The sequence below is a fragment of the Thyridium curvatum genome, assembly GCF_004353045.1.
Source record: "Thyridium curvatum strain D216 chromosome Unknown NODE_10_length_634906_cov_78.760910, whole genome shotgun sequence".
NCBI lineage: Eukaryota > Fungi > Ascomycota > Sordariomycetes > Thyridiales > Thyridiaceae > Thyridium > Thyridium curvatum.
Window position 1 is genome coordinate 198,688 of NW_022156765.1, and position 25,001 is coordinate 223,688.

The window sequence follows — 25,001 nt, forward strand, 5'->3', positions numbered from 1 at the left end:
TGGAATTCGTGAAGGCTGCGCCATTACAACTCTATTGGCGGGTAAACCTCTCTGGTTCCGACGTGATGTAATCCTCGAGGACGGCCTGTCGGGTGACGCCCAGCTCTGAGAACTTCGTGGCATTCAGCAATGCACTCCGATACTCCTTCACCTCCAATGCTTTCGGCACGCTCTCGGGAAGGTTTGGTCAGATCCTTCCTTGACTTTCTTCTTTTGCACGAGCTCCCATACCACATCCCAAGGGCTTGTTTCCCCTGCCATTATGCCGTCGCTTACCACCGTAGCAATCTGGGCTGGCACCTTTGGCCTTGCCTCGGGGGATTGGCAATTCCGCTCGCGGCCCGATCTGGCTCCACCACGACTGAACATCACCATCCCGGCTACGGATGAAGTGGCTCCCGGTTACATCTTCGTTGCTCCCTACTCTGGGATTCAAGGGCCTGGTGCTAGGCCGGAGCAGCCTGCCGGCTACATCTTCACCAACACCGGCGATCTGGTGTGGTCAAGCCTGGGTCATCTGGCCGGATGGGTTAATAATCTACGGCCAGTCACATACGAGGGGAGACCTGGCCTGCAGGCGTTTCACGGGAGTGTCGACCCAATTCATGGGCACGGCTATGGCATACCCGTGATCCTCGACCAGAGCTACAGGCAGATCGCTGCTGTCCAGAGCCGTTCGGAGAAGCTGCTCTCCATTCATGAATTCAGGATTGTCGGCCAGAAGACTGCGTTGGTTGAGGTGTATCAGCCAACACCGATGGACTTGACGCCGTACGGTGGGAGCCGTGGCGAGATGTGGATAGCTGATGAGATTTTCCAAGAGATCGACATTGCCACTGGGGAAGTCATCTTTGAGGGGCACAGTCTCGACTTTGCGAGCCCAGCAGGTATGATGAGTACACTTCTTGGTTCATCGGTTCGACGCTAACGCCATACACAGAGAGCGTAATATCTCTCCGTTCAGGTGTGGCCTCCACCGGCCAGAACTCGAGCGATGCCTGGGACTACTTTCACCTCAACAGCATTGACAAGGATGACGAAGGGAACTACCTAGTGTCAGGCTGTCATACAAGCACAATCTACAAGATCGATGGCCAGAGCGGCGACGTGATATGGCGGCTTGGCGGCCGCATGTCCAACTTCTCTCTCACCGGGGGCTGGACCTTTGGCTTCCAACACGATGCTCGCTTTCTGGGACGATCTACGGATGAAACACTTGAGACAATCTCGTTCTTTGACAATTCCGCACGGTCTAATGCGTCCAAGCCCGACGGGATCGAGCATCTGAATCCGTCCTCCAGCGGCCGTATTGTGCTTCTCAATCACGAGGACGGGACCGCCAAGGTTGTACAGACTTTCATCCCACCTGATAACCTCTCAGTGTCGTCCCAGGGAAATACACAGGCCCTTGACAATGGCAACGTCTTCATCAGCTGGGGTCAGAGAGGCGCCGTCACCGAGTTCAAGGCCGATGGCACTCCGATCTTCCATGCGAACTTGGATTCAGGGTTGGCCGCGGTCAGTGTGTGGAACTACCGCGGATTTAGACACGAATGGACAGGAGAGCCCTTTCAGAAACCGTCTATTGTCGCCTTGCGCGGACGATCTAATACGACGGTCTACGTCAGCTGGAATGGCGACACCAAGACGAAGATGTGGCGCTTCTTTGCATGCTTCGGCAGTCGGTCCAAAAATAAGTCAACATCTGTTAAGCTTGCGGGAGAAAGCACCAGGTCCTCGTTTGAGACCAGCTTCACCCTGCCGGACTGGTTGGACAAGTATCGCGGTCTCGGAATCGGGTTCTTTGCCGAGGCAGTCGACGCTAACGGCACGGTACTGACCACCACGGACGAGATCACCGTACAAGTGGATGTCAATCAAGAAATGGAGTAGCATATGATTGATCATTTAGGAAACTCTGAGAAGACCTTTGAAAATGAGCCCTCAAGAGCGGCAAAGACAGGAGGCTCGCCCAGTAATTGCTGTTCACATACAATCGCATTTATGGTGGAAAGTAGCTCTCCAGGAGTGTAGCATTGTTGTCAATGAATCATTGCTGTTGCTTGCAGACACCAATCCATGTCAATGATATATTTGAAAGTTCGAGCATCTCAGAACAGACGCCGTATTTCGCAAATAATAGATACATGTCTATCCATCTACACCAGGTAGTGTCTAGTTCTTGGGTCAAAGAATCCTTACATCCCTCTTCATTGGACTAAAAGAGCATAATGCTGGTCTCCAGTACCCGGATTCTTGAGTCGTCCAGCCCAGCTGCCACTCGTACCACCTACACACTCCCAGTACCGCATTACCACAACTCCTTTAAGATAAGTTTCTTTCGAAAGCCAAAGTCTGCGTTTCGGCTCAAACATGCCTCCAGGGCAGCTGCAACAAATTAGTTTACAGGGTGCCAACTCGGATGGCCCCAGAGGATCGGATTTCCTTACAGTGGCTGGTCAAGGCATGTTATGAGTCTCCGCCAACCGTGTAGCTGATGGCTAGCATTATTTCGAACCTGACGACGTCTGCGATGTCGATGTTGCTGCCGATGTCTCTGATGAGGACGTCGTGGGTGTACTCGTACTCTGACCCGACGCCACGTCGTCGGCAAAGATTAAAACACCGGAGGTAATAGGTAGCATTTTTGCAAACGGAAAAGTTGAGACTGTGTGATACTCTTGTTGGATGTCTTTGTCTATTCAAAAAGAGCCATCAACCTCGGAACTGGTCCCCTTTATACACATGCCAACGCTCGCCGCAGTATCATGGCTTCTGAACTCCTTCCTGTGTAAAACTACAAGTAAGTTCCGGATTGGGAACTACTCTCACGATGGCAGCTTGCCACCAGGGGAGGGTCACACCCAGAGTGAGTGATATCTATCTATATCAACATGTTGGTAGTCGGCTCATGAGAAAATCCAGTCTGACGCCTTGATAGGTCAGTTGGCAAGGCTACTCCCGATATCAAGTTGATGCGGCGCTCGTTTGCAAGTGCCTCAGCGGCCAATACTGTTCGACGCGTCAAGGTGGCTCCCCGCCCAGCCCCAGTCGTCCGCGCTGTGGCGCTGGGGTCGGCGTCGAAGTTGCAGAGCTAAATCTGAACCCCGATACTCTTGATTTCCAAATGCAGGCAAAAGGAACTGCCTTGCTGACGACTACCCTAAGGAGCAATGCCCCATCCTCTTGATTGGTTCACGTCGACTCTGCCATGTCTCATGTCAGACTGCGGTCTAGTTAGTGCGCGTGCTGGACAGCCAGGCCTAACTGGATATGGAGAATGCCTGTATATTTCTCCACCTTTCAGATTCCTGGGAAGTTCATGCAACCTTAAACGAGAGGCTGAACTGGTGAGCAGCCGGCGGTATGATGACTTGAGGTTTGCGTTCCTTCACGACATTGATACCTGTATCTCTCCCTTGGAATACGCTGGCCCATGCATTCATTGGATAGCTGCGCAATTTGGTTGCAGCTTCACAATTATGGATGCCTGTGCATCATGTACAAACCAGGCTAGATCAACTGCACTTTACTTCAGGAGGGCTATACGTAAAGTTAAACTTCCCGAAGAAAGCCCTCGACAGGGGCGACCATTCACGCGTGATTAACCCATGCAAAGCACCCCATGTCGCCCTGGGACTATCTGTCTATCGTCATATAATGGTGTGCGTCGTCGTACACAGATGTCGCATGTGAGCTCTTGAGAACACTCACCACAGAGCCAGATGAATGTGGGGAGTACGCTCTGACATACAGATTGCTGGTCACGTGTTTGGTAGGTGTGCCCCACACCACCTCTGGAACCAGGAGACATTCTCCTGCCCGCCAACCGCCGCGTCGCTCGCGAATCTAGAAACTGCTATCAACGAGGCAGTTGACCACACAAGCGACCTGCTCGACACGCAAAAGGCCAACCTGAGGGTGACCCAATTGTGGCTGCGTATCATTCTGTGGCAGATACGATTGCACCTGGGCCACCTTGTGGAGGACGCGCACCCGATCAGCCTCACCTACCACTACCCGCTCGAATTCGCCAAGGATCTCGTCTTGTCGACGCAAGATCTCTCAGTCGACAGCATCAAGGTCCACGGCGTGGGGATTACTGAAAAGCTCCTGGATATCGCCTGTGCTGTGGTTGACGTCTTGGCCTGCATCCCACTGACGGCCTCAAAAAACTTGACAACACAGTCTGGCTCCAAGCAGATGGAAACAATCACTTTCTCCAGTTCTCACGAATCTTTCATCAGACCTAGAATGTCCCTTTTATCGCTTCCTGCAGAGATTCAGCTTTGTGTGCTGGGTTTTTTAGGGTCTGGCTTTTTCCAAGAAGATTCGCGTCGCCTTACAGTCTCCGCACAATGGCATGCAGTCGCCATCCAGGTCATGTTCTGGAACCTGCAGCTGACAGTTAACTCTCTCAAAAGGTTAACAGAGAATGAGGCAGCTCTTGGGCGATGTAGAGTTCATACCCGAACTGTCAGGCTCCTATTTGAGACCTTCAAGGGTCTCTCGGCTCCAGTCGCTTCCAACCCAGATCTCGTGGCCACTCAGATAAGCAGATCATTGCTAAAGCTGGCGCCGACGTTGCAGCAATGCAGAGGCTTGAACAGACTCGAACTAAAGGCACTGCACTATGAGTTTCAAGATCTTGAGCCTCAATCTAGGCTACATTACCAATACTTGATGCCTAAGCCTCTATCCCAGCTCCTTACCGTTCAAAATTTGACCAGCCTTCGACTCGACATTGCGGGCTCACAAATTTCGAAGGCCGTTCCCGACATCCATCTATGCGCCTCCATTCAAGCTCTAATGCCATCGTTACGATGTCTTCATTGCCGGATGGAGACCATTTGTACAAGCCTCTTGGATATATCCAGCATCGACCAGAGTATTGGCTTGGAAGAACTCATCATCAACTTGAGCCTGTCAAATTTGACCGATACATGGACAGCATACCGTTTTCCAAAGTGGTGTCAGTCCGACCGACTAGAAGGTGTTTCGGTGCTTCGAAACGAGTTAGAGGACCAAGCAGCTGAGCTTGCATCGCATTTGGACACCGCACGCTGTATACGAGTCATCTCGCACACATTTCCATCTTTGGATTGGGTAGCCTTCGATGCTGTGCAAGGACGGCGCGTTCGACTAGAGGCTGGCTCAGAATGGGACGCACAGGGCGAAACGCTGGAGGACACAAGCAGTGAGGATGAGACAGATCTCTTCGAGAGCGAGCCGGATTCCCCAGCGCAGATCACTCTCTAAGTCTTCAATCCCAAGTGTTTCACATCCCTACACAAAGGGGCACTCAAATAAGGAGCTGCACATGGTAACTTTTGCCAACCCGATGTCAATGATCATACAAGGATTTGACACTCCCATGACCGACATGGTTAGATTTGACCTTTGTTACAGATGTGATTTCTAGTCGAGTTGTAGCTTGCCATGCACCCCTACCAGCTGCTCCCAAGACACGACGTCCCCAAAAATGTGACGGGCAACTATACGTCCATCCCAAAGTGCTCGGTGAGGGAACGAGTAGGTGCACTTGTGAGTGATCTCTGCCCGCTTCGTCCCAAATAACTGTGAAAGCGGCATGGGGGGACGACCGTCTCTAGTTCCGTCAATCCTTTCCAGCTCCTCAAAATGTTCGCGAACCAGCAGCCTCAGATCTAGGATCTTCTGATTTAGCTCGGCAGATCCTGCAGGAAAGGTGACGAACTCTGGGGAAACAACGAAGCGCTCCATAGGAACTGTCTGCGCTTGGGTCCAGTCAATGACCCCTACCAGGTTGTAATCATCATCAAAGAGAAGATTCCCATGGTGGAAGTCGAGGTGGCACAGGGGAAATGGACCATGTAGCCCTTGTTCGACCACGATATAGGATATGGCGGTTTTGAGTATCCAGCATGCTGTTCTCCAGTCTGTATCATCAGGATGGGCCTTGAGAGCAGCTCTGTTTTCTGCTTCTCGCTGGATGAAGAACCACTCAAGGGATGTTGCAACAGGCAAGTGGGATGGCCTACCCACGCTGACGATGCGGACAGGGTCGTCCTCTTTTTCGCCGCCCCAGATCTGACCCAGAGTTGAGAAGGTCAACCCGTAGAGTTTATGTAGAACCTCAGCTAGTTGCCTTGCAACCTTTGGAAGATGGTGGGTTGGGACCTGAGATGCGATGGTCCCTCCCAGCGTCCGGCCGGGGATGTATTCCATCAAGACGTAGGGATATCCGACTTTGTTCAACGACGAGTCATCGTAAGCAAAGACTTGTGGTACAGGCACATTTGTACGTGCTTTGACCTCTCTCATGGTTGCGATCTCGCTAGCCATGTCTTCCGACTTGTCTTGGCCGTCTTCCAGGCTGTGCTGGACTCTTGTGACCCAGTACACCCCATCCGAGAAGGCAACTTCCAGCACAACATTGTTGAACCCATAGGCGAACGACGACGACGAGATGCTGCATGATATGTTTTCTTGCAGATTCTCATTCGCATGGCGACGTGCTCGAAGTGCTGCTTCCTCAAGCGGCGCATAGTTGATAGTAGAAAGGACGGTTTTGATTCGATCGTGGATGCTCCCTGGCCCAGGCTCAAGCCCATCAAGACCAGTCCAGTTCACACTTGGGCGCTGAATTGACATTTCTTTTGGCATATCAAGAGACAAAACAGAATACTGGAATGGTGCTGATCAGTTCGCATCAGTATCGCAGTCTTGGTTGAATGAATGGATGGAGAAGATATGAGGAGATGAGAGAAACCTCAGCGAGAACACCTCGATTAAGTTCTGATTTCGAACCAAGAATGGAGCTGAAGAGTTGATAGAATAAGAAATAGTATATCCGAAGCGGGACACGAGACATAATCGATTTCGAAACTCGAAAGTGCCTTCAAGGAGTTCGGTGTAAATAATATCAGCAGAGGTGCTAGAACGTACAGGGATCCGTGTTGACCAAAGGGGAGAGGGCATCCAGGGCCACAGAGCAATTATCTCCTTAGTCATTGAGTCCCGATAAGATAGTGTACCTGACTTGTGAATCAATAAATTTCCTACCCTAATAAGCCTCATCGCCAAAACCGCTGCTCTCATATCCAACACAAACCCGTCCTCCTCACCACCCCTACCATCACTGTCATTTCAACACCTCACCATCACCTCACCATCATCATCAGGACAGTAAGCTTGCCTTCAATTCCATTTACATCGCGCAGTGAGGACATTCCAAAGTACATAGCTGATCTGAATTGCCGGAATTGGACAAATTGAGCAAACATGTCCCAAAACCGCAGACCCCCCGGTTCACCCGGCACCAGCAACACCAACAGCATCAGCAGCCAGAAAGCCCTCTACGGGATAAAATATTCCGATGAAGAGGAGATCGAACAACGGTTTGCTGAGCATCCCAAGCCGGCGGCGAGTCAGGCTCATCAGGCACCAGCTCAGCCTCTTGTTCCACCACACGACAACGCATCAGCTAGCAGGGCCCCGAGTGGTCTGCGACCTTTTGCTTTTCCCATGATAGGGACTTCAGGAGTCAACACTATGGGCACCCAACGGAGTGGGGATGCATATGATGTCTTCATGTTTGCCATTCCAGGCGGTGGGCATGCCTTCGTTCTGCCGAGCAACAATCCATCTGCGACGTACGAACCCGGTAGACATATAGCCATGGGAGAATTGATTGCACCAAAAGGAATGATCAAGATTTCGTGGCGACCTTTGGCCAACCGATTCAACACGGCTTATCGCCGCAGAAAGCATAGACATCTTCTCCGGGAGCCTGTCCCCGTAAATGTCCCGGATCCAGTCCGGACATGTGCCAACTGTGGCCAAGAAGGCCATACGTTGCAGATCTGCGTCAAGCCAGGTCCCGACGGCGATTTGAGAGGTTGCCCGAGATGCAATACCCTGGACCATGTCTACGACTTTTGCAAGAACAACAAGCACAAACATGACGAGGACGTTTTCTACCTCATCACCAGCCGTGGCAACCGTCCCCAGATCCGGACCGTGCTCAAGTGGATCGACATAGCGGCACGAATGAACACTGAGCCACTCCACAGGCCATGGTCCAAGGCATATGCCACTGTACTGTACCACGCTCCAGGTCGCAAGTACTGGGACAAAGGTAACTACGACTACCGCTCAGATGACGCCAGATTCCTCCCAGAGGATCCTGATACAGGTACGACGGACGGTTTTGCCACCGCATGCATGGAAGGACGGCTTAACCAGGAGTTCTTTGTCAAGCCCACCGAGCAACTGATCAACTCGCACAAGAACACAAAGCTGGCTGCCGCTGAGCGGGAGGTCGAGGAGCTGAAAGCGAAGATAGCCAGAGCCGAAGCAGCTTTGAAGGAGGCATGAGAGGAGGAGGCCGCTTCACCCCAACCGAAATATATGCCTCGGCCGACGCCAGAGGAGCTAGTCACACGAACTGGTCCCGAACGACCTGCTGAGAGACTCGACTCTCTGAGAATTAGGACTCCGTACCCAAGCGACCGGAACTATGGCGACAATCCCCGACACTCTGAGAGCCGGCGCTCAAGAGATGAATCAATGGCCAAGGAGAGCCAATACAGCCCATTTTCCCGACGTTATGGAACTGGTACCCGTCAAGAGATTTCCTACGATGGAGACAGCTATAGCTAGCCCTCTCGTAGCGACAACAACCTACCGTATCATAACCATGCCCATGACCGACAACCCATTTACGACGGCCGCTATACGGCTCGGGACCACTACCATGACGACCGACAGCCCAGCTATGGCATCCGCCGCAGCTCGGAGGGGTATTACCATCGTGACGGCCGACAACCCAGTCTGGAGAGGATCTACTATTATGAGGGCCGAGTCCCTTGCTATGTTGGCGGTCGCGATACTGAGCTCGACTACTACCAGTATGGTGACCATGATCATCCCCATGACGGAGGGTACTATGGCGATGGCCATTGGGCACACAACTCCTATGACCATGCCGACCAGCGCGAGCACTCACCCATTTCTCCGCACGGAGATCGCCGTCGCCTCCGACTCCGCGATCGTCCCTAAGGAGTTGCAACACCACCTAGGCTAGAATGTCTTGGTAGTGTTTGAACGCAGTTCTCGTGGTGGTTCATTTATCGTTTGCGATGCATGACTTTGTGGTAACTGCAGTGAATGCCCAGGTGCTCTGTGTACCAGGTTCCAGTGTAGGGCTGTAGCGCAAACGGCCCATCCTTTCAGCTGGGTTTTAGCGGCCAGTCCCACAATTAGCCTAGCGCGTAGGGCACCAGTGACCTTCGTAAGCTCCACTAGGCCCAATGGGTCTGGGCCTCTTAAATCAACATCCATCCATTGGATCGTGGTCATTTGTCGCAAGGATCTGTGCCAAAGCGCGCCAGAAACGCGCCAGCTCTGCAACCTCCCACTCATCTCTCTCATTCGCGCACATCACTTGTAGACTTGCTTCATACACCGGACTCCTCTCCCCTTCAGGCTTTCATACAGGTCACCTAGTGCCTCTCACTATGACTGCTCCGATCACGCCAAGTCCGCATTCGTCGGCCCTCTCTGAAGTCTGCACCCGCGGCTACAACAACACTCTCTTCAACCGCTGGAAAACCCTCTTCCTGCTTGCTGTTTCGAGACATATCCCTTCCCGCCGGCACTCTAACTGCTCAATCGTGTATCTCTCTCCAAGTACACTCGTGAAGTATGGTCGGACAGTCCACCTCTCCGAAGCTGCAGCCCTGCTTTTCCTCGCTTCCTCTGCGCCTACTATCCCGGTCCCGAAACTGCACCACGCATTCCGAGATGACAAAAGCGGGATGACGTATATTGTCATGGAGAAGATTGACGGTCGGCCTTTGGACGATGCGTGGCAGGGCAACTCACCAGAGGAGAACGAAAGGCTACTGTCACAGCTGAAGCGCATCTTTCGAGAGCTGAGGGCACTCAAGAAGCCAGCCGAGACAGGGATCGGGGCTGGTGCCGTGTGTGCCGCTGACGGCGGGAAGTTGCATGACCATCGGATATGGAATGCAGCTGGAGAGAAAGGACTGGGTCCTTTCACGAGCGAGGCGGACTTCAACCTATTCCTTCGGAACGGAGTCTCCAACACAGACTCTATCACAGACCCGCAGAGGAAAGAAGACATTCAAAGATTAATTGAGTTGCATCGGGAATCGGAGCAAAAGGATACTGAGACTGTGTTCACGCATGGGGATATGAATCTGAGCAACATCCTAGTGAAGGAAGGCAAAGTAGTTGGGATTGTGGATTGGGAGATGGCTGGCTGGTACCCGAGGTACTGGGAGTACACGACAGCGATGAATACGCATTACATCAGAGGGTGGAGAGAGCAGATTGGGAAGTTTCTTGATGAGTGGCCGCAAGAAAAAGAAATGGATGATCTGTGGCGGAAGCTGTATTGTGATGGGCCTTGAGGGCCGATGTGAATGAGAGCGATGAGTGTACAATGCAATACAATAACAGGACCTTAACCTCTTCCTGACATAATGTACCAAGTAGTATCAAAGCACTGAAGCCTTCAAACAGTCTCCAATACAATTCCTCGCGCTTCAGTTCCTCTTGAAGAAAAACATACCATTCGCCCTCGCCCTTCCCTGGTCTCCATCCCAGCCCAACACCCCTGGCTAGCTCCATTTTACGATGGAAGGAGATTTTGCATCGGTCTAGGAGACGGTAGTGTTTCCCCTTGAACTCGCATCTGCCGAATCGGATCCGAGAATGATGTGCATTGCTGATGAAGTACGGTCCAATCCGCCGGAATTGCATTCGTACCCACGCATCTGCCATCTCCCATGACGGCAGCCAATGCCTGCTCAACCCAGATCTGGCAATTGAAGACATCCCAAGCAGCAGCCGTATTGATTGGAACATCCCTCAGGACCTGCTCCAGGCGCTCAAGGTCCTCGATCTTGGCGACTGCGGTGAAGGTGAGCATGGCAGGGGTAGGGCCGGAAGAGAGGTTGCGCGGTGGATCTTCGAACTGCCATTGCACTCCTTGAGCGGTTGGGATGTTGCGAACATGGTAAAGGAGCATGCCGTCCATTCCGCCACCCTTGGGCCCGCTGGCGAGTCCCCAGTGGTAGGGATCGGGGTTTCCGCCCTGTTGAGGTGTACGGAAGAAGCAGACAACATATAATCTAGGCTTGTTTCGAGTCATAGTTACGACTGAAGGAGAGGGCTTGTATTCCTGGTTGGATTTGAACTCGCTAGGAAATTTGGACCTAAAGGTCAACTAATTTACTTGTTTCAATCCAGACTTTATGCTCCTTTTATTCCTCACAGCCTTCAGTCCCGATTGCAGGGTGTTTCAGGATTGAGCATCACTGGTGTCTATCTTCTCGAACGTTTGAAGACAGGGCGCTGCTTGAAACAGCAGTCAGCCCAATGATGAGACGCGGACTACGAACAAGTCTGACATGCGGTCAGTGATTTGTTGGCCGTGGAACAAGCTGAATCCCGTCCTGTCAGAGTTTGACAGTGCCACAAGCGAAACGCTGGTCTTGATAGGCTGCGGGTAGCCCATTGCACACTGCCAGCGTAAGATACCAAGTCCGGGAAACGCCTTGTCAGCGACAGCCTTTGGGGGCCCGCGCTTAACGAGTACTTCTCAGTTGTTGCCGCTTCGGCTTTGTAAATCTCCCAAGCATGGCTATTTTCGGCGCAGAAGCAGGTCTTAGAGAGAATCCCATGGTATTCTAATAATACCAATATGTGTTGTAGGAAGAGATGGGAGATTGCGTGGGTAGAACAGTCTTCTATTCCCTCCCACGCCACGTTGTCCACATCCTACAGCACCATCTGCCAAATTCGCCGCCGGCATTGAATTCAGTTACGCAAACGCTGGAGGCTAGTAGGTAGTGTTTCCTTAAGAAACTTGTGGTTGAAGACAGGTATACCACCCTCGTTGTATCATTCCCTGTAAAGTTCGGTCAGTACTCCACTCACGAGGGACAGGAGAACCAGTGACTGTATAGATTGATATTATGGCTCTCTTGGAGTAGATGTTGAAATGAATAATACCGATGGACTGGTGTTTGAATATGACTCCTGCGCCCACATAGTTTGAGTTGGCCATGGATCTCCATCAATCCTGCAAGAAGGCCGTATGGGCATACTAAGTCACAGCATGATTAGCCGGTCTTTTCAGCTTGAGCGAGCATCAACGGGCATAGCCAGTAGTGGTGGCATTCGCTACCCCTATCCACACAATCAAATGCGCTACTCCTTTTCGAGAGTAGAGCACAATCATGCGCAGGTTGACAATATTGCACCCAGCTTGGCCGAACAGGGGAAAGTGGTGTTATCAATGCGTGGTGAAGCTACATCTGATTGCTCAGAACGAGCTGGTGGCGCTCGAGCTGAACCTCGACACCAGTATCGGCAGCAGGCTGCTGTGCTTGCCGAGGTGGGAGGGCCGTACGCCAAATACAGATAAATATCGCAGTACTGTCCCCTGCGTCAGTTCATTGAGTCTTCTCGAAGCTCATCATAGAGCTCGCAACCATGTCTGCCTCCCCGTACAGACCGATCGACTCTGCGCACGGCGAAATCCGCCGCCTGGTCCTGCACCCGGCCTCAAAACGCGATGCGGAAATCGTCTGCGAGCTGGAGCCTGTGCGCCTCTCTGCCAACCCAGAGTTCGAGGCGCTGTCCTACAGCTGGGGCTCCGTCGGGCAGGCTACCGACATACGGCTGAGCGGCCACAAGATGCAGGCCTGGGAGAACTGCGCCGCGGCACTCCGATGCCTCCGCCTGCCCAAGAAGAAGCGGCTCCTCTGGATCGACGCCCTCTGCATCAACCAGGACGACCTGGGCGAGCGCTCGGAGCAGGTCCTGCTGATGCAGCAGATCTACAGCCAGGCGCAGCAGGTGTGCGTGTGGCTGGGCGAGCTGACCGAGGGCGGCGCGATCGGCATGATGCAGCTGCAGGACCGCCTGCTCGCCGTCGGCTGGGAGCAGCTCAAGCTGGACAGGAAGTACGGGCGGCCGCTGCTGTCGTTCAAGGAGAACATCGGCAGCGCCGCGGGCATCATGAACAGGTCCAACCTCGTCCAGGAGCAGATGAACGGCGAGGTGCGCGAGATCCTCGACAGGCCCTGGTGGCGCCGCACCTGGATCATCCAGGAGGCCGTCCTCGCGGGCAGGATCGTGCTCATGTGCGGGCCCGAGACGGTGAGCTGGGAGAGCGTCGACGAGCTTAAGAGCAGGCAGTTCTGGACGCAGGCCCGCGTCGAGGTGTTTGGCGTCCCGGCCAACCCCAAGGACTTCTTCCCCGACCAGATCTACCGCATCATATCCGACTATCGAGAGAAGTGGCGGAGGTCGCCGACCGAGATCAACCTGTTTGACGTCATGTACCGGTTCCGCCTCCTCGAGTGCACGGATCCGAGGGACAGGATCTATGGGTTTCTGGGCATTGTCCCTTCGGTGGTCAAGCTGGGAATCGTTCCTGATTACAGGAGCACGACGAGAAAAGTGTACCTAGACTTTGCGCGGAAGGCTATCCAGGGCACGAGGACTCTAGATGTGCTCAACTGCAAGAGGGAGTGGCAAGGATGTGACACTCAGCCCGACTCCGGCCAGGCATACAGTGTCATTGATCAGTCGCGGTATTACGACGTCCACGCCCAGATTGTCGATGGCCCCGGAAAGAAGCCCAGACGGGGCTGGGCTCGGCTCCCCGATGGCTGGGAAAGGATCCCCAGTGGCAAGGTATCCTTCTTCCAAGACCATAACACAGGCGAGCTGCACGAGAAGAGCCCGTTAGAGGGACAGCCGCCTCGCCCAGCAGAGTATCATACGAAGCAAAGATTTATTCCTCCTGGATGGTCTAGAAAATGGAACAATGTCGGACGTGCTGTGGTCGCATATGGAGTTGAAGAGACGCAGAGGGAGGCCGAAATCAGGCAGAAGACCGCCGAGCTGCGTCGGGAAATGGCCCAGATGCCGTCGTGGGTTCCGATCTGGGCCTTCTCCGTCCCGTGGGATCCTATGCCATTGATCGATTGGACCCAGGCTACCCGCCAATACTGGGCGGCCGGGGACACAGTGCCGTACCTGCACTCGACTCCCAACTCCTACATCCTGTCGTTGGATGGGAAACTGTGCGACGAGATCCAGTATCTGGCTCCGGCCTGGCACCCTGCGCCCGACAAGATCCCGCCTTCGAGGCAAGGAATCGACAGCTTGATAAGCTGGGAGGCGCTCGGATCTGTCGAGGTCGAGAGCTGTCCCTACGCAGCCGACGGTGGTCGCAAGAACGCTCTTTGGCGAACCATGATCGCCGACTTCGCCGGTGAACAGGCCGCACCGGCGGAGGACTGGGCATTTGTCGAGGCATGGTACGACCGGGTTGGCTGGGCCAAGGAGCTCCCCAACCTGACCTCTCTGGGGCCATGGGACAACGGATTGCAAGAGGGCACATTGAACTCGGTCGAGAACGACATGGTGGAGCACTTTTTCACGCTTCGGCCCCTGGCTTTCGAGGGTGTTCGCGATGCGCTCAAGCAGTCGTTCACGGAACCGCGGCGCATCATCAAGTCCTACGGCGAGTACATGCGGCGTATCTACAGAGCGTGTGCTCACCGGGCGCTGTTCGTGACCAGGAGGGGATACATCGGCCTGGCGCCGTGGAACTCCCGGGAGGGCGACAGGGTGGCGGTGCTCTACGGAGGTGCGACGCCGTATGTGTTCCGCCAGTCTCCGGTGACTGGGCGGTTTGCGCTGGTGGGCGAGGCGTACGTGTATGGGATGATGGCTGGGGAGGCTCTGGACGGGAAATTGGCGGACGAGCTCCCCACGATGGCAATCCATCTCGAATGATGGCGGAATGGTTTGCAGGCTCCTAGGTGTGGTGGAGCGTTCAACCTGGCTTGATAGCAACACTCGATGACATCCCAGTCCCCATGCGTTTTTACTTCATTTCAAGGGCAGACGGCCGCGAATTCAACAAAATAATCAAGCAGATGATGACCAGAGAGCATCCGGCTCGGTGCAGGACGCGCGCAGAGATAGAGCCCATGATGAAGTGCGCGCTTTATCCGTGCCGAGTGAACGGTCGACAGGCACGTTCAACCTATTCGAGCACATGCGCCGCACGATGTACGAGATAGCAGCGTGGATTCCCTGTCCCCATGATATCGTTGAGGATGAGATGATGCTCCAACTATACGTCTCATAGAGGCATGCCCAGCAGCGGCTCGCCCCTTCACTTGATCTTCCCACAGCTACTCATATCTGACGCCTATTCTATAGGATGATCGATGGGCTCGTCTAGATGCGCAAGCTGTCGGCAACCGGAGGGACGACACGATGCAGATTCTCGTCGATGGTGGTTGTGACACGTTGAAGATAGTTACACTGTGCAACACTTTCCTACCGAGTTCTTCTCTGTCTTGTCAATATTGACTAAGAGCATTAGAGTTCAGGCTAACCTGAGAAACACCACCGTTTCCCTTGGGCGTTGATCACTCTCCCACAATCGGCGCTGCCGAGGTCCATAGGGAGGTCGATGGGGCCATCGCCAGCCACAGGCCGTTGTCCTTGCAGGAGCCGGGCTATGGCATCGACACCTTGACGATAGACGAGTGGGAGTCCGAGTTCCCGATGTCTATCTTGATGTTTGAGGTCGAGTTGACGGATGCCGACGGGGCCAGGACGGACAAGTCGGTTGCGCAGGAGCCAGACGAGCCTGGTCATCTCAGATACACGGCGAGTCGATACCAAGGTTGTAAAGCAGAGGACACGAGTTGTAGAGATCCGGGCTGGTCATTGTAACCGTCCAAGTTGTCCTTTCCCTGTCTCCCATGGGAGCTCAATTCCTACACATGCCATGTTCCCGAGCATGAGTATCCATCCCGACGGTTCAGCTTAGAGTTGATATCGACGATCGACTAGCCATCCAATGCCTCCAATGCCAAGAAGTTTCGGATGCAACAGCTCGCGGTATCCGGGGCGAGTCTTGCACAATTCGACGAGGGCAGACTGGGTTGCGTGCTCCCTGGACATCTCTCTGGCGGGTGACCAGTCCACAGCCTGGGGTAACGGATTCGAGGGACATGCACGCTTATTTATAACTACGAAACCTAGATTCTCACCGGAACGGAATGGGTTCTTCATAAAGTCCGTTCTGATCTCCCTACGGGCCTCGGGCCATCGGCAAGTTGAGGTGGGATGATGCTTTCCGTGGGATCCTGCGTGCGTGCCTGCAGGCGCACAATTGCAGCAGGAGGATTTGGGTGCCCTGGCGGCTGTTTTTAGTGGCTGCCTGCTACGACCGTGTAAGCCTAGCGCGGCCCCCTGAGCACGCAGACAGCAGGCAAAGACAGGCAGGGACAGGGGTCGGCCGCGGGGGGGGGTGGTGGGGCCTCGCGGGTGCATCTCTACAGAAGGCGTTAGGGCGGTCCAGTGCACGCGCGGCCTCGCCAGAACCGCCTCGGGGCTGTGTGAGTGTGAGCCCAGGGGAGTGAAGGGAGTGGAGGACACTAGAACAAACCCAATTCACACGGGGGCGATTCAGGTTCTGGCATTCTGCAACTTGGAAAAAGGGACTCCCATTACAACTCTAAACCTTAAACACCATCGCCCTGCCGCCGCCTCTCTCTCTTTCGATTCCATCGAGCGGCGACAGACCTTTTTTTCGACACAGTCTCCTCTTCGGCTCGAGCTGACTGCCATCTTGCTCGCCCCAGCGGTCCTGCGCGGCGCGCTGTTGCCGCCTGCGGACTGGCTGCTCCCCACGCGACCATGCTCATGCTCACCTCCTACATCCGCATGCGATCCAGGCGGCTGCTCGTCCCCGTCATCATCTCCGTCATCGCCTGCTGGTCGGTCTGGGCCGTCTACGCACCGCGGACGGACCCTACCGCCAGTGTCGGCCCGAGCACGTACAAGTCGGCGTTCCCCCTGGCCTGGGAACATATCCACATGTTCAACGGGACGGGAGGCGGTGCGTGTTTCCTCCCTCTGGCTTGGTCCGAGACGGCTTACTGACTTCTCCCGCCTGCAGCATGGTACATCCCCGACGACTGGATCGACGACAAGCGTCGGCAGCCGACCAACATCCTCGAGGCAGCACGCCTCGCATCGCGGGCGGCCGAGGCGGACCACCTGCGGCAGGTCGACCAGTCCCTCATCCCCCTGATCGTCCACCAGACCTGGGCCGTCGCGCAGATCGACACGTGGGGCACCAACGTGCTGTCCTGCGTCGAGAAGTGGCTGCGGTATGCGGTGCTGGGCGAGTACGGGAGCCCGATGGCCTACCTGTTCTGGGACGACGACGGCATGCTGGCGTTTGTGGAGGAGTACGAGCCTGATTTTGTCGAGCCCTTCATAACTCTCTTTACGCCCGTCGAGCGGGCAGACATATTCCGCATACTGGTCTGCAAGTGGTTCGGCGGCATAGTGAGTGGCCCCCCTTTCAGACGAGCGACAGCCCTCGCGCTTCCCTTTCCCTGTTCCCTGACTGACCTATGCAATGCAGTACGGCGACGTCGATACGGAGCCTCTCCAGCACCCGGCCAAGTGGATCCGCCCTCTCGACGTGGCCCCCTGGACCGACCCGGAAACCGAGGCGTCCTGGGGCCAGAAGCCCGCCGACGGCGGCAGCAAGGACGTGCGGCGGCCGGTGCGGCTGCTCGTCGGGCTCGAGGCCGACACGGACCCGGCGCTCGACACGTACTGGCGCATGGGCTACTCGTACCCCGTGCAGCTGACGCAGTGGGCGCTGGCCTCGGCGCCGCAGCACCCGGCGCTGTCGCGGTTCATGGACGACGTGCAGAGCGAGGTCGACGTCATCGTCAACATGACGGTGCACTCGGGCGCCGGCAGCACCGAGATCGCGCAGATCCACGCCGACCCCCTCACGCGCACGGGGCCGGCCGCCATCACGGCCGCGGTCAGCCGGTGGCTCGAGGAGCACGTGGGCCTGCGCTGGAACGCGGTGACGGGGCTCAAGGACGGGGGCAAGTCGAAGCTGGTCGCCGACGTGCTGGTGCTTCCCATTACTGGATTCAGGTGAGTGGCGAAGGGGTCTCGACCTTCTCCAATTCCTTTGCTACTTGGAATTTGCACAAAATGCATCGAAAAACACTACTGACATTTGACTTCCTAGTCCCGGGCGCGGACAGTACGGCAACATGGGCTCGAAGCCGGCGAGCGACCCGGACGCGAGGCTGCTCCACCACGCCCAGGGTTCATGGAGGCACTTTGACCTCAAGGTCGAGCTCGGCAAGCTCTGCCGCACGATGTTTGGATTGTGTAGGGACTGGTCCAAGGTCCCGTCATGAGTTATGATACCCATTTTAAGAGACAATGACATTTTTGCAACGCTGCTCGGGCCCGTCCTCCAATGTTTTATTGACCGCATCAGATTCCACTGTCTTCAAGTGTTCCCCCGTGGGCGACGGCCTTGCATGATTTACCTGAAACTACACCATTGCACGAGCTCGAGATGGAACAGGAACAGCATCAATGGACGGACAGCAGACATGAGGGTCTGGAATTAGGGCTAGAATGCTCGCTCTCGAGGAGAGCTGGATGGAGGGGATATCTATACGCTTGAGGAAAAACAATACTCCAAAATCGTCCACCGCTTCGCATTCAGCGGCCATTATTTTATTACTTCCTCGTCCTTGCTCACGGGCAACAGGTGCTCCCTCGCGGGCCGCGACCCGCGACTCTGGTACAGATACGTCGCCAGGAGAACGGCAAAGATGCCAAAGGCAGACTGTGTGCAGCAAGACACCAACGGTTAGCGATATTGTCCCCTATCAAGTCGCAGGACCGGCTGGGAGAAGAAGAGTGACTCACGTGCGGCGTGACCGGCTCGGCAAACACGAGCGCCCCGATGGCGCAGCTCACGACGATGCTCAGGCTGGCGGCAAAGTTCTTGGCCACGTTGTCGGCGTAGGCGACGCACATGGCGACGAGCATCCCTCCCAGGGCCTGGAGGGCGATGACGGCCCAGACGAGCGGCGTATAGCCGGCGAAGAAGCCGTCGCGGGCCACGGCGGCGCCGTCCTGCCACAGGACGCCGACCAAGGCGGCGGGGAAGAGGCTGAAGAAGGCGAGCTGGGCGTTGCGGGTCCACAGCGAGACGGTGGGCAGGGAGTCCTTGACGAGCTTCTCGAAGTAGACGCTCGTGAGGCCCGAGATGACCGAGGCGCCCACGGCGGCGAGGACGCCCTTGGACGTGCCGGACAGGCCGTGCGGTGCTGTAGGGGCGACCATGACGTGGCCCCGGGCCTCGAGGGTGGTGGTCGTCGCCGTCGACGGGTGGCCCCCGAGGGCCGACGTAACCCACTCGCGCAGGCCCACGAGCGAGGGCCAGGCGGCGCCGGCGGCGGCACCGGCACTACCACCGCCGCCGCCGCTCCCGGGCTGCGAGACCTGGACGACGGCGACGCCGAGGGTGAGGAGCAGCATGGCGACCCACTGGCGGGCGGAGATGGACCTGCGCAGCAGCAGGATGCTGAAGAAGACGGTGGTCAGGATCTTGAGCTGGTAGGTGACCTGGAAGGCGACGGCCTGCATGTTGCTGATGGCGACGTAGATGAGGAAGTTCTGCAGGGTGTAGAGCGCGGCGGGGACGACGAGGAGGAGGGCGTCGTGCGTGCAGAGGGAGCGGGCGACGCGGCGGGCGAGGGAGGAGAATGACGGTTGTTGGTCTGTCGCCGTCGCTGTCGGGGTCTTGGCGGCGGTGGTGTAGGTGACGATGGCGAGGCTGACGAGCAGCTTTGTGATCTCGACGAGGAGGATGGCGGTCGAGGCGAGGTATCGGGGCTTGGAGGGGTCGGCCGGGAGGGCGCGGGAGCGGTGCATCACCTGTGGCCGGGGATCAGCATGCGAATGACGGAGGAGGGGGGGTGCGCCGGGACGCATCATTGGAGGAGGGGAGGCAGCATTACCGCGACGAGGACCGAGTTCTGGACGACGATCTGTGGCGAGGCGCGCGAGAGGTCAGCAAAAGAGAGGTTGCCATTGCACAGAGGCAGGCGGCCGTGGATGCTACTCACCAAGACCTGGGACATGGTCCGCTTCGACGTCGATGCCATGCGCAGCAGGTTGGAGAGGCCGCTGAAGGACGGGCCGTCCAGCGGCCGGGCACCTTGGAGGTGCACTCCCATGGCGGAGGGAGCTCTGCCGGGTCTCGGCTGCAACGGCGTCGTGTGTTGCGTGCGCGGTAAGGAAAGGGACCAAAAAGCCTGCAGTGCTCTCTACTGGACGTCCTGCGAACAGGCAAGCAAGCAGATCACGACCCAGTCGTGGGAAGATGACGCTGACCGTACAATGCGAGAATCCAAGAAAGACTGTTTCGAGTGAGGAAAAAGAAAGCATGCAGCGGCGGGATATGTATCTAGGTAAGAGTAGGGTAGGTCAAGTCAATGACATGCGCGGGTGCGTGCGCCGAGCCATGGATGGGCCGGGATCTGAATCATTTACCAACGGTGCATTACCACGCTCCAAAAGTGCACTATTACCAGGGCGGGAAAGACAGTCGCGAGCTCTCTCAAGCCAATCAGTGAGCCCGGGATCGGCCAATGGGGGAGCATCGGGAAGGGTGATGCAGAACAGAGCACAACGCCCTATCCTCTTTTCTCTCAGCACCGGTTTCACTCCCACCCAAAGAGAGAGACGATGGCCGACATCCATGGCCAAGCTAAAGGGGCCGGCCTAGAGGAGGCAAAGGTACTTCTCGCTCAATTGATCGAGTGGCCGCTGGCTGGCCGCCCCGCCTTGGAGGCCAGGGCCTGGAGCTGGGTTCGGACGGGACACACCGTTTCTTTTTGCAGCACCAGCACCCTCGTTCAATGCGATTAGTGCCCCTTCAGAAGCAAGTCTGCCCCCGTCGCCAGGGTCATTCGACCCCGTTCTTGCGCAGAGGAGGGAAGGGTGGTGAAAACAAGCGACAGGGAAGCAAGAGGAAATGATGATGCCCAGCCTCCGTCCGTCCATCTCCCCCCCCCCCCCCCCCACCCCCCCCCCCCCCCCCCCCCCCCCCCCCCCCCCCCCCCCCCCCCCCCCCCCCCCGTTGGGATCGCCGAGATGCCTGCAGGCGAACAGCCCTGCAGGATTACGGTTCTGCTAGTAATTCTATTTTTCTGCAGATTAATGTCAGCAGAATAAACTTCTGCCTGGTGTCAGCTAGGGCCGCGCCTCGATGGCCCCGTCTCCATCGCCCACCAACCCATCTGCCCATCCATCCACCCATCAATATCAATCTCGCAAGGACACTTCCCGTTAGAGTTAGGCGCGCTGCTCAGTGCTGACAGGGTCGAGAGCTCGAGAGGGCCAGGTACCGTTTCTTGCGCCATTCCTCTCCGTTTCACTGCCCTGCTCCATGCTCTGTCCTCCTGTGACTCGAGCTGCATTCCTTCGGATCTGCCGGGAAATGAGGGGGGCGCGCCTTAGCGCAGCGTTGGGGAATCCAGCAACCCAAGGTACGGAGTAGGTAAGATGAGCTAACGGGCTGCATTCGGTGCCCTGTATTTGTTTTTTTTTTCTTTTTCCGATCGGTCTCACCCGCTAGCTGCTCCTTTCTTGATCAGGGGGGAGCAGATTTGGCGGTCCTGATCGCCACCGAGAGACGCTGGCCTTTGGAGCGGAAAACAGTTAGTGAGATGCAAGGCTGTGCTTTAGTCCCAAAACAGCTTTGCTCGTCTCGTCTGGTCTGCCTTGTCACTTTGCCCATTCTGCTGACCCCATCCGAGCACATGCACGTTCGTCCATCAGGAGAAGTGGGAAGCATTCTTCTTATCAGCTCTATTCGGGGCGGTTGAACCTGACACTCTCGAAGCAAAGCAAACAGCAGCCAGTACAAGTACAGACACACAACTAGACTGATCACGCTAGGCGGGCGCCAACTCACCACCCCCAGACGCCTCTTTTTTCTTGGTCTTGGTCTTGTCACGTTTCCCCCGTCCAGTTCTGAACCGAATGCTCGTGGGCCGCAGAGCCCTGGCGTCGGCGGCGGCGGGCCTCTCCGCGGCGCTCTCCTCGCGCCGGGTCCGCCGCTGGCTCGTCCGGGTCGCCGTGCTCGCCGTCGCGCTCCCGCTCGCGCTGCAGTGGCTGCTGGCCTACGTCGTGGCCGGCGACGCGCGCCTGCTGCCGCGCCGGCTGCAGGGCGCGCGCAGCCTGCTCGTCGTCACGGCGCACCCGGACGACGAGTGCCTCTTCTTCGCGCCCAGCGTGCTCGGCGTGCTGGACCGCGGGCGGCGGCGCGACGGGGACGGCGGGAACGGCGGCGGCGGCATGAAGGGCGGCCTGCTGGTCATGTCGACGGGCAACAACTACGGCCTCGGGGAGCTGCGGACGCGGGAGCTCCGGGGGTCGTGCGCGGCGCTCGGCATCGACGAGGCGCGGTGCGTCGCGCTCGACCGGCCCGAGCTGCAGGACAACCCCAAGGTGTGGTGGGATACGGACCTGATCCAGAAGATTGTGCGCGAGTACGTCGCCAAGTGGGAGGTCGATGCTGTGAGTCTGGTTGCTGCCTTTTTGTCATGTGTATTTCTATTTCACGCTCGCTACTCGGGCACAGTTTGGCTGATCATTCTCCCGGCAGATCATCACGTTTGACTCCGGAGGCGTCTCGGGACACATCAACCACCGCGCCGTCAGCGCGGCCATCAGGTACGAGGAGTGTTTCCTCATCTCTTTTTTTTATTTTTTTAACTTTTTTCCCACCATTACCCGTTGAAAGCAGATACCCAGGACCCTGTTTTTCACTGATCCCTACCTGTCCCCTGCCCCACACGCGTGCTCCTTTTCCCTCTACGGGGCCCGCGGAGGGGGAGATTCAAGCTTTTTCGTCTGTCGGTTCTTGTCTTGTGGAGACAAGACACAGACATACCAAAGCAATGCTGTTCCGCATTCATCAAGTACCTTGTTCAACTTACCACAGAGACTGACTGCCATCGTGTAGCGAGTACGTCAACTCGGACGCCTCGGCCCCCGAGGCCTACATGGTGGTCACGACCTCGCTGCTGCGCAAGTACACGGTGCTGGGCGACCTGCCGCTGACGGCGCTGCGCTTCACCTGGCGCATAGTGGCGGCGCTGGTGTGGCCCTCGCCGGGCGGTGCTGCCGCCAGCAACAGCGGCATGAAAGGAGCGCACTCGCATGATAGCAGCAAGGGCGGCGGCGGCGCGCTGGTGGCCAACTCGTGGGGCCGGTACCTGGTGACGCGGGCGGCGTTCCGGCAGCACGGCAGCCAGTACTCGTGGGACAGGCACCTGTACATGGTGCTGAGCCGGTACGTGTGGTTCAACGACCTGGTCAGGGCGCGGAAGGCGTAGGGCGTCTTCTGGCGGCGGGTGTTGTGTCCAGTGGTACTTGTATTTACGGTAGCATGACGGTAGGTAGTCAATAATGATAATGTTACGAGTGTGCCTGTGTGCCTACCTCCGTACAGCGGACAGCGTTCCCACCTGATCATCAGCCCAAAGCAAGCTTTTTGTCCTCCTCCGAGTCCGAAGTAAGCGAGATTTGTTTGGAGAGATTGGAGATTCGGGAGTGGGGAAAGAGAGAAGAGCTGTCGGGGAGCTTGATGCCAAGGAAAAGGGCTAGACCCCCCGGACAGCCTGCGGAGGAGAGAAAAAAAAGCGGACAATTCGAATGTCCGCTGTGGGTGAGATTCGGCGACCAGTCTGTCCGCGAGAGGATAAGCAACGTTTTGAGCATTGAGAGAAGAGCTGAGAGGCAGAAGGGCCTGAGAGATTCTCTCTTTTAAGCCCGAGATGAAGATCAAGGAGAGGAGATTTGGTCAGACTGACAGACAGATCTCGCAAGAGAATCACTGTATCAGGACAAAACGAAGCAAATTCGCCTTGGCAGTCCGTCTCGCAACGAATCTACCGTTTCCAGCAGGATTGACAAATGACAGGCATTCGACTACTGCTGACACTGCGGAGGGGACCTGAAAAAATGGCTGCTCCATGGCCCCGGGGAAATGCTACCTTTCCGGGCATGGCGTCCCCATCTTGACAGCAGAGCAGGTGGGCTCGCAAAATAGCTGTCGCATTTGGCAGAAGGAATCGAAAGGAAGGGAAGCCCACGATCGCTTCACCAGGTCGTCTCGTCGGTGATGTCGATGATGATCTGACCACCAGCACCAAGACAGCAAACGCACACGGAGGCGAGGGCGCTCGTACCTCGTAAGAGAACGGCGACAATCAAGAACTGTTCTGCCTGATTTGGAACTTGACACACGCGATGATGGATGATGGATGATGGACGATGATGTGGGATGACAGTGCAGGCAGCAGAATAAAACCGATGGTGAATGGCCCGTTCGTTTGGGTGGACATGCAGGCGTGATGGCCAGCAGCCGCGGTCAATCAATTCACGTCCATCAATTCAATTCAATTCAAATCAATCAATCAATTCATTCAAGCACCCGCCGCGGAGGCCGCTGAAAATAAAAACGACATGGCCCCTAATTATACGTCGCGGCCAATCACGAACTGTCGGGCGGTGGAGTTTGCTGAGAGGGTTGCTCCATAGGGCCAAAACATGAACATCATGGATGGATCAAATGCATGTGGATGATGATGGATCATGGAGGACACCCCTGCTAGCCCCCCTGGTGCCGGTCCCCTTCTGCGTGCCTCTCCACTGGGAGAGAGGAGGGAGATCCATCCGCTGATGGTGGTGGTGGTGGTGGTGGATTGCTACCCACCCACACAGACACCAGACAAGTCAGTTTCCCGTTTCCAATTTTGCAGTGCGATCGCGAGACAAGAACCGATGCACGTTCTGGAACCGAAGCTGCTCTCGCCCCCCTCCCCTCTCCTCCTACCTTCTCACGCGCGCTCGCGCCCTCGAACGGGTCGCGGGTTCTTCGGGAACCTCGCGCGTCCCGAGTGGGAGCAGAGAAACAGCAGCACGGAGCCATCCATGGCATGATGTGGTTGCAGTTCATGAGGCATTAAGGACTGGACTCCGAGAGAACAGCTTTTGATCTCCCGGCGATTGCCTGCTTACCCGCCAGACCCCCCCCT

At 56.4% G+C, this 25,001-nt stretch overlaps 11 protein-coding genes across 11 annotated transcripts; 7 read left to right on the plus strand and 4 right to left on the minus strand.

Annotated features, from left to right (window-relative positions):
* Positions 1–262: 262 nt before the first annotated feature.
* On the plus strand, positions 263–1,893 carry E0L32_002483 (uncharacterized protein; the record flags this gene model as incomplete). The annotated part of the gene is made up of 2 exons (XM_031136677.1): positions 263–887; positions 941–1,893. The coding sequence occupies 2 exons, from the start codon at positions 263–265 to the stop codon at positions 1,891–1,893; spliced, it is 1,578 nt and encodes a 525-aa protein (XP_031000337.1).
* Positions 1,894–3,729: 1,836 nt separating this feature from the next.
* Positions 3,730–5,259, plus strand: E0L32_002484 (uncharacterized protein; the record flags this gene model as incomplete). Its single annotated transcript, XM_031136678.1, has 1 exon — positions 3,730–5,259. The coding sequence occupies one exon, from the start codon at positions 3,730–3,732 to the stop codon at positions 5,257–5,259; it is 1,530 nt and encodes a 509-aa protein (XP_031000338.1).
* A 159-nt stretch (positions 5,260–5,418) lies between these two features.
* E0L32_002485 (uncharacterized protein) lies at positions 5,419–6,633 on the minus strand (the record flags this gene model as incomplete). The annotated part of the gene is made up of 1 exon (XM_031136679.1): positions 5,419–6,633. One exon carries the CDS (start codon positions 6,631–6,633, stop codon positions 5,419–5,421), a length of 1,215 nt encoding a protein of 404 aa, XP_031000339.1.
* Positions 6,634–7,263: 630 nt separating this feature from the next.
* Positions 7,264–8,358, plus strand: E0L32_002486 (uncharacterized protein; the record flags this gene model as incomplete). Its single annotated transcript, XM_031136680.1, has 1 exon — positions 7,264–8,358. One exon carries the CDS (start codon positions 7,264–7,266, stop codon positions 8,356–8,358), a length of 1,095 nt encoding a protein of 364 aa, XP_031000340.1.
* A 142-nt stretch (positions 8,359–8,500) lies between these two features.
* On the plus strand, positions 8,501–9,067 carry E0L32_002487 (uncharacterized protein; the record flags this gene model as incomplete). The annotated part of the gene is made up of 1 exon (XM_031136681.1): positions 8,501–9,067. The coding sequence occupies one exon, from the start codon at positions 8,501–8,503 to the stop codon at positions 9,065–9,067; it is 567 nt and encodes a 188-aa protein (XP_031000341.1).
* Positions 9,068–9,500: 433 nt separating this feature from the next.
* On the plus strand, positions 9,501–10,418 carry E0L32_002488 (uncharacterized protein; the record flags this gene model as incomplete). The annotated part of the gene is made up of 1 exon (XM_031136682.1): positions 9,501–10,418. The coding sequence occupies one exon, from the start codon at positions 9,501–9,503 to the stop codon at positions 10,416–10,418; it is 918 nt and encodes a 305-aa protein (XP_031000342.1).
* Positions 10,419–10,639: 221 nt separating this feature from the next.
* E0L32_002489 (uncharacterized protein) lies at positions 10,640–11,161 on the minus strand (the record flags this gene model as incomplete). The annotated part of the gene is made up of 1 exon (XM_031136683.1): positions 10,640–11,161. One exon carries the CDS (start codon positions 11,159–11,161, stop codon positions 10,640–10,642), a length of 522 nt encoding a protein of 173 aa, XP_031000343.1.
* Positions 11,162–12,507: 1,346 nt separating this feature from the next.
* Positions 12,508–14,826, plus strand: E0L32_002490 (uncharacterized protein; the record flags this gene model as incomplete). Its single annotated transcript, XM_031136684.1, has 1 exon — positions 12,508–14,826. One exon carries the CDS (start codon positions 12,508–12,510, stop codon positions 14,824–14,826), a length of 2,319 nt encoding a protein of 772 aa, XP_031000344.1.
* Positions 14,827–16,749: 1,923 nt separating this feature from the next.
* On the plus strand, positions 16,750–18,290 carry E0L32_002491 (uncharacterized protein; the record flags this gene model as incomplete). Its single annotated transcript, XM_031136687.1, has 4 exons — positions 16,750–16,951; positions 17,012–17,406; positions 17,486–18,018; positions 18,116–18,290. The coding sequence occupies 4 exons, from the start codon at positions 16,750–16,752 to the stop codon at positions 18,288–18,290; spliced, it is 1,305 nt and encodes a 434-aa protein (XP_031000345.1).
* A 323-nt stretch (positions 18,291–18,613) lies between these two features.
* Positions 18,614–20,129, minus strand: E0L32_002492 (uncharacterized protein; the record flags this gene model as incomplete). Its single annotated transcript, XM_031136688.1, has 3 exons — positions 18,614–18,730; positions 18,814–19,827; positions 19,911–20,129. 3 exons carry the CDS (start codon positions 20,127–20,129, stop codon positions 18,614–18,616), a joined length of 1,350 nt encoding a protein of 449 aa, XP_031000346.1.
* A 1,780-nt stretch (positions 20,130–21,909) lies between these two features.
* On the minus strand, positions 21,910–23,242 carry E0L32_002493 (uncharacterized protein; the record flags this gene model as incomplete). Its single annotated transcript, XM_031136689.1, has 3 exons — positions 21,910–22,489; positions 22,899–22,910; positions 22,965–23,242. 3 exons carry the CDS (start codon positions 23,240–23,242, stop codon positions 21,910–21,912), a joined length of 870 nt encoding a protein of 289 aa, XP_031000347.1.
* Positions 23,243–25,001: the final 1,759 nt, after the last annotated feature.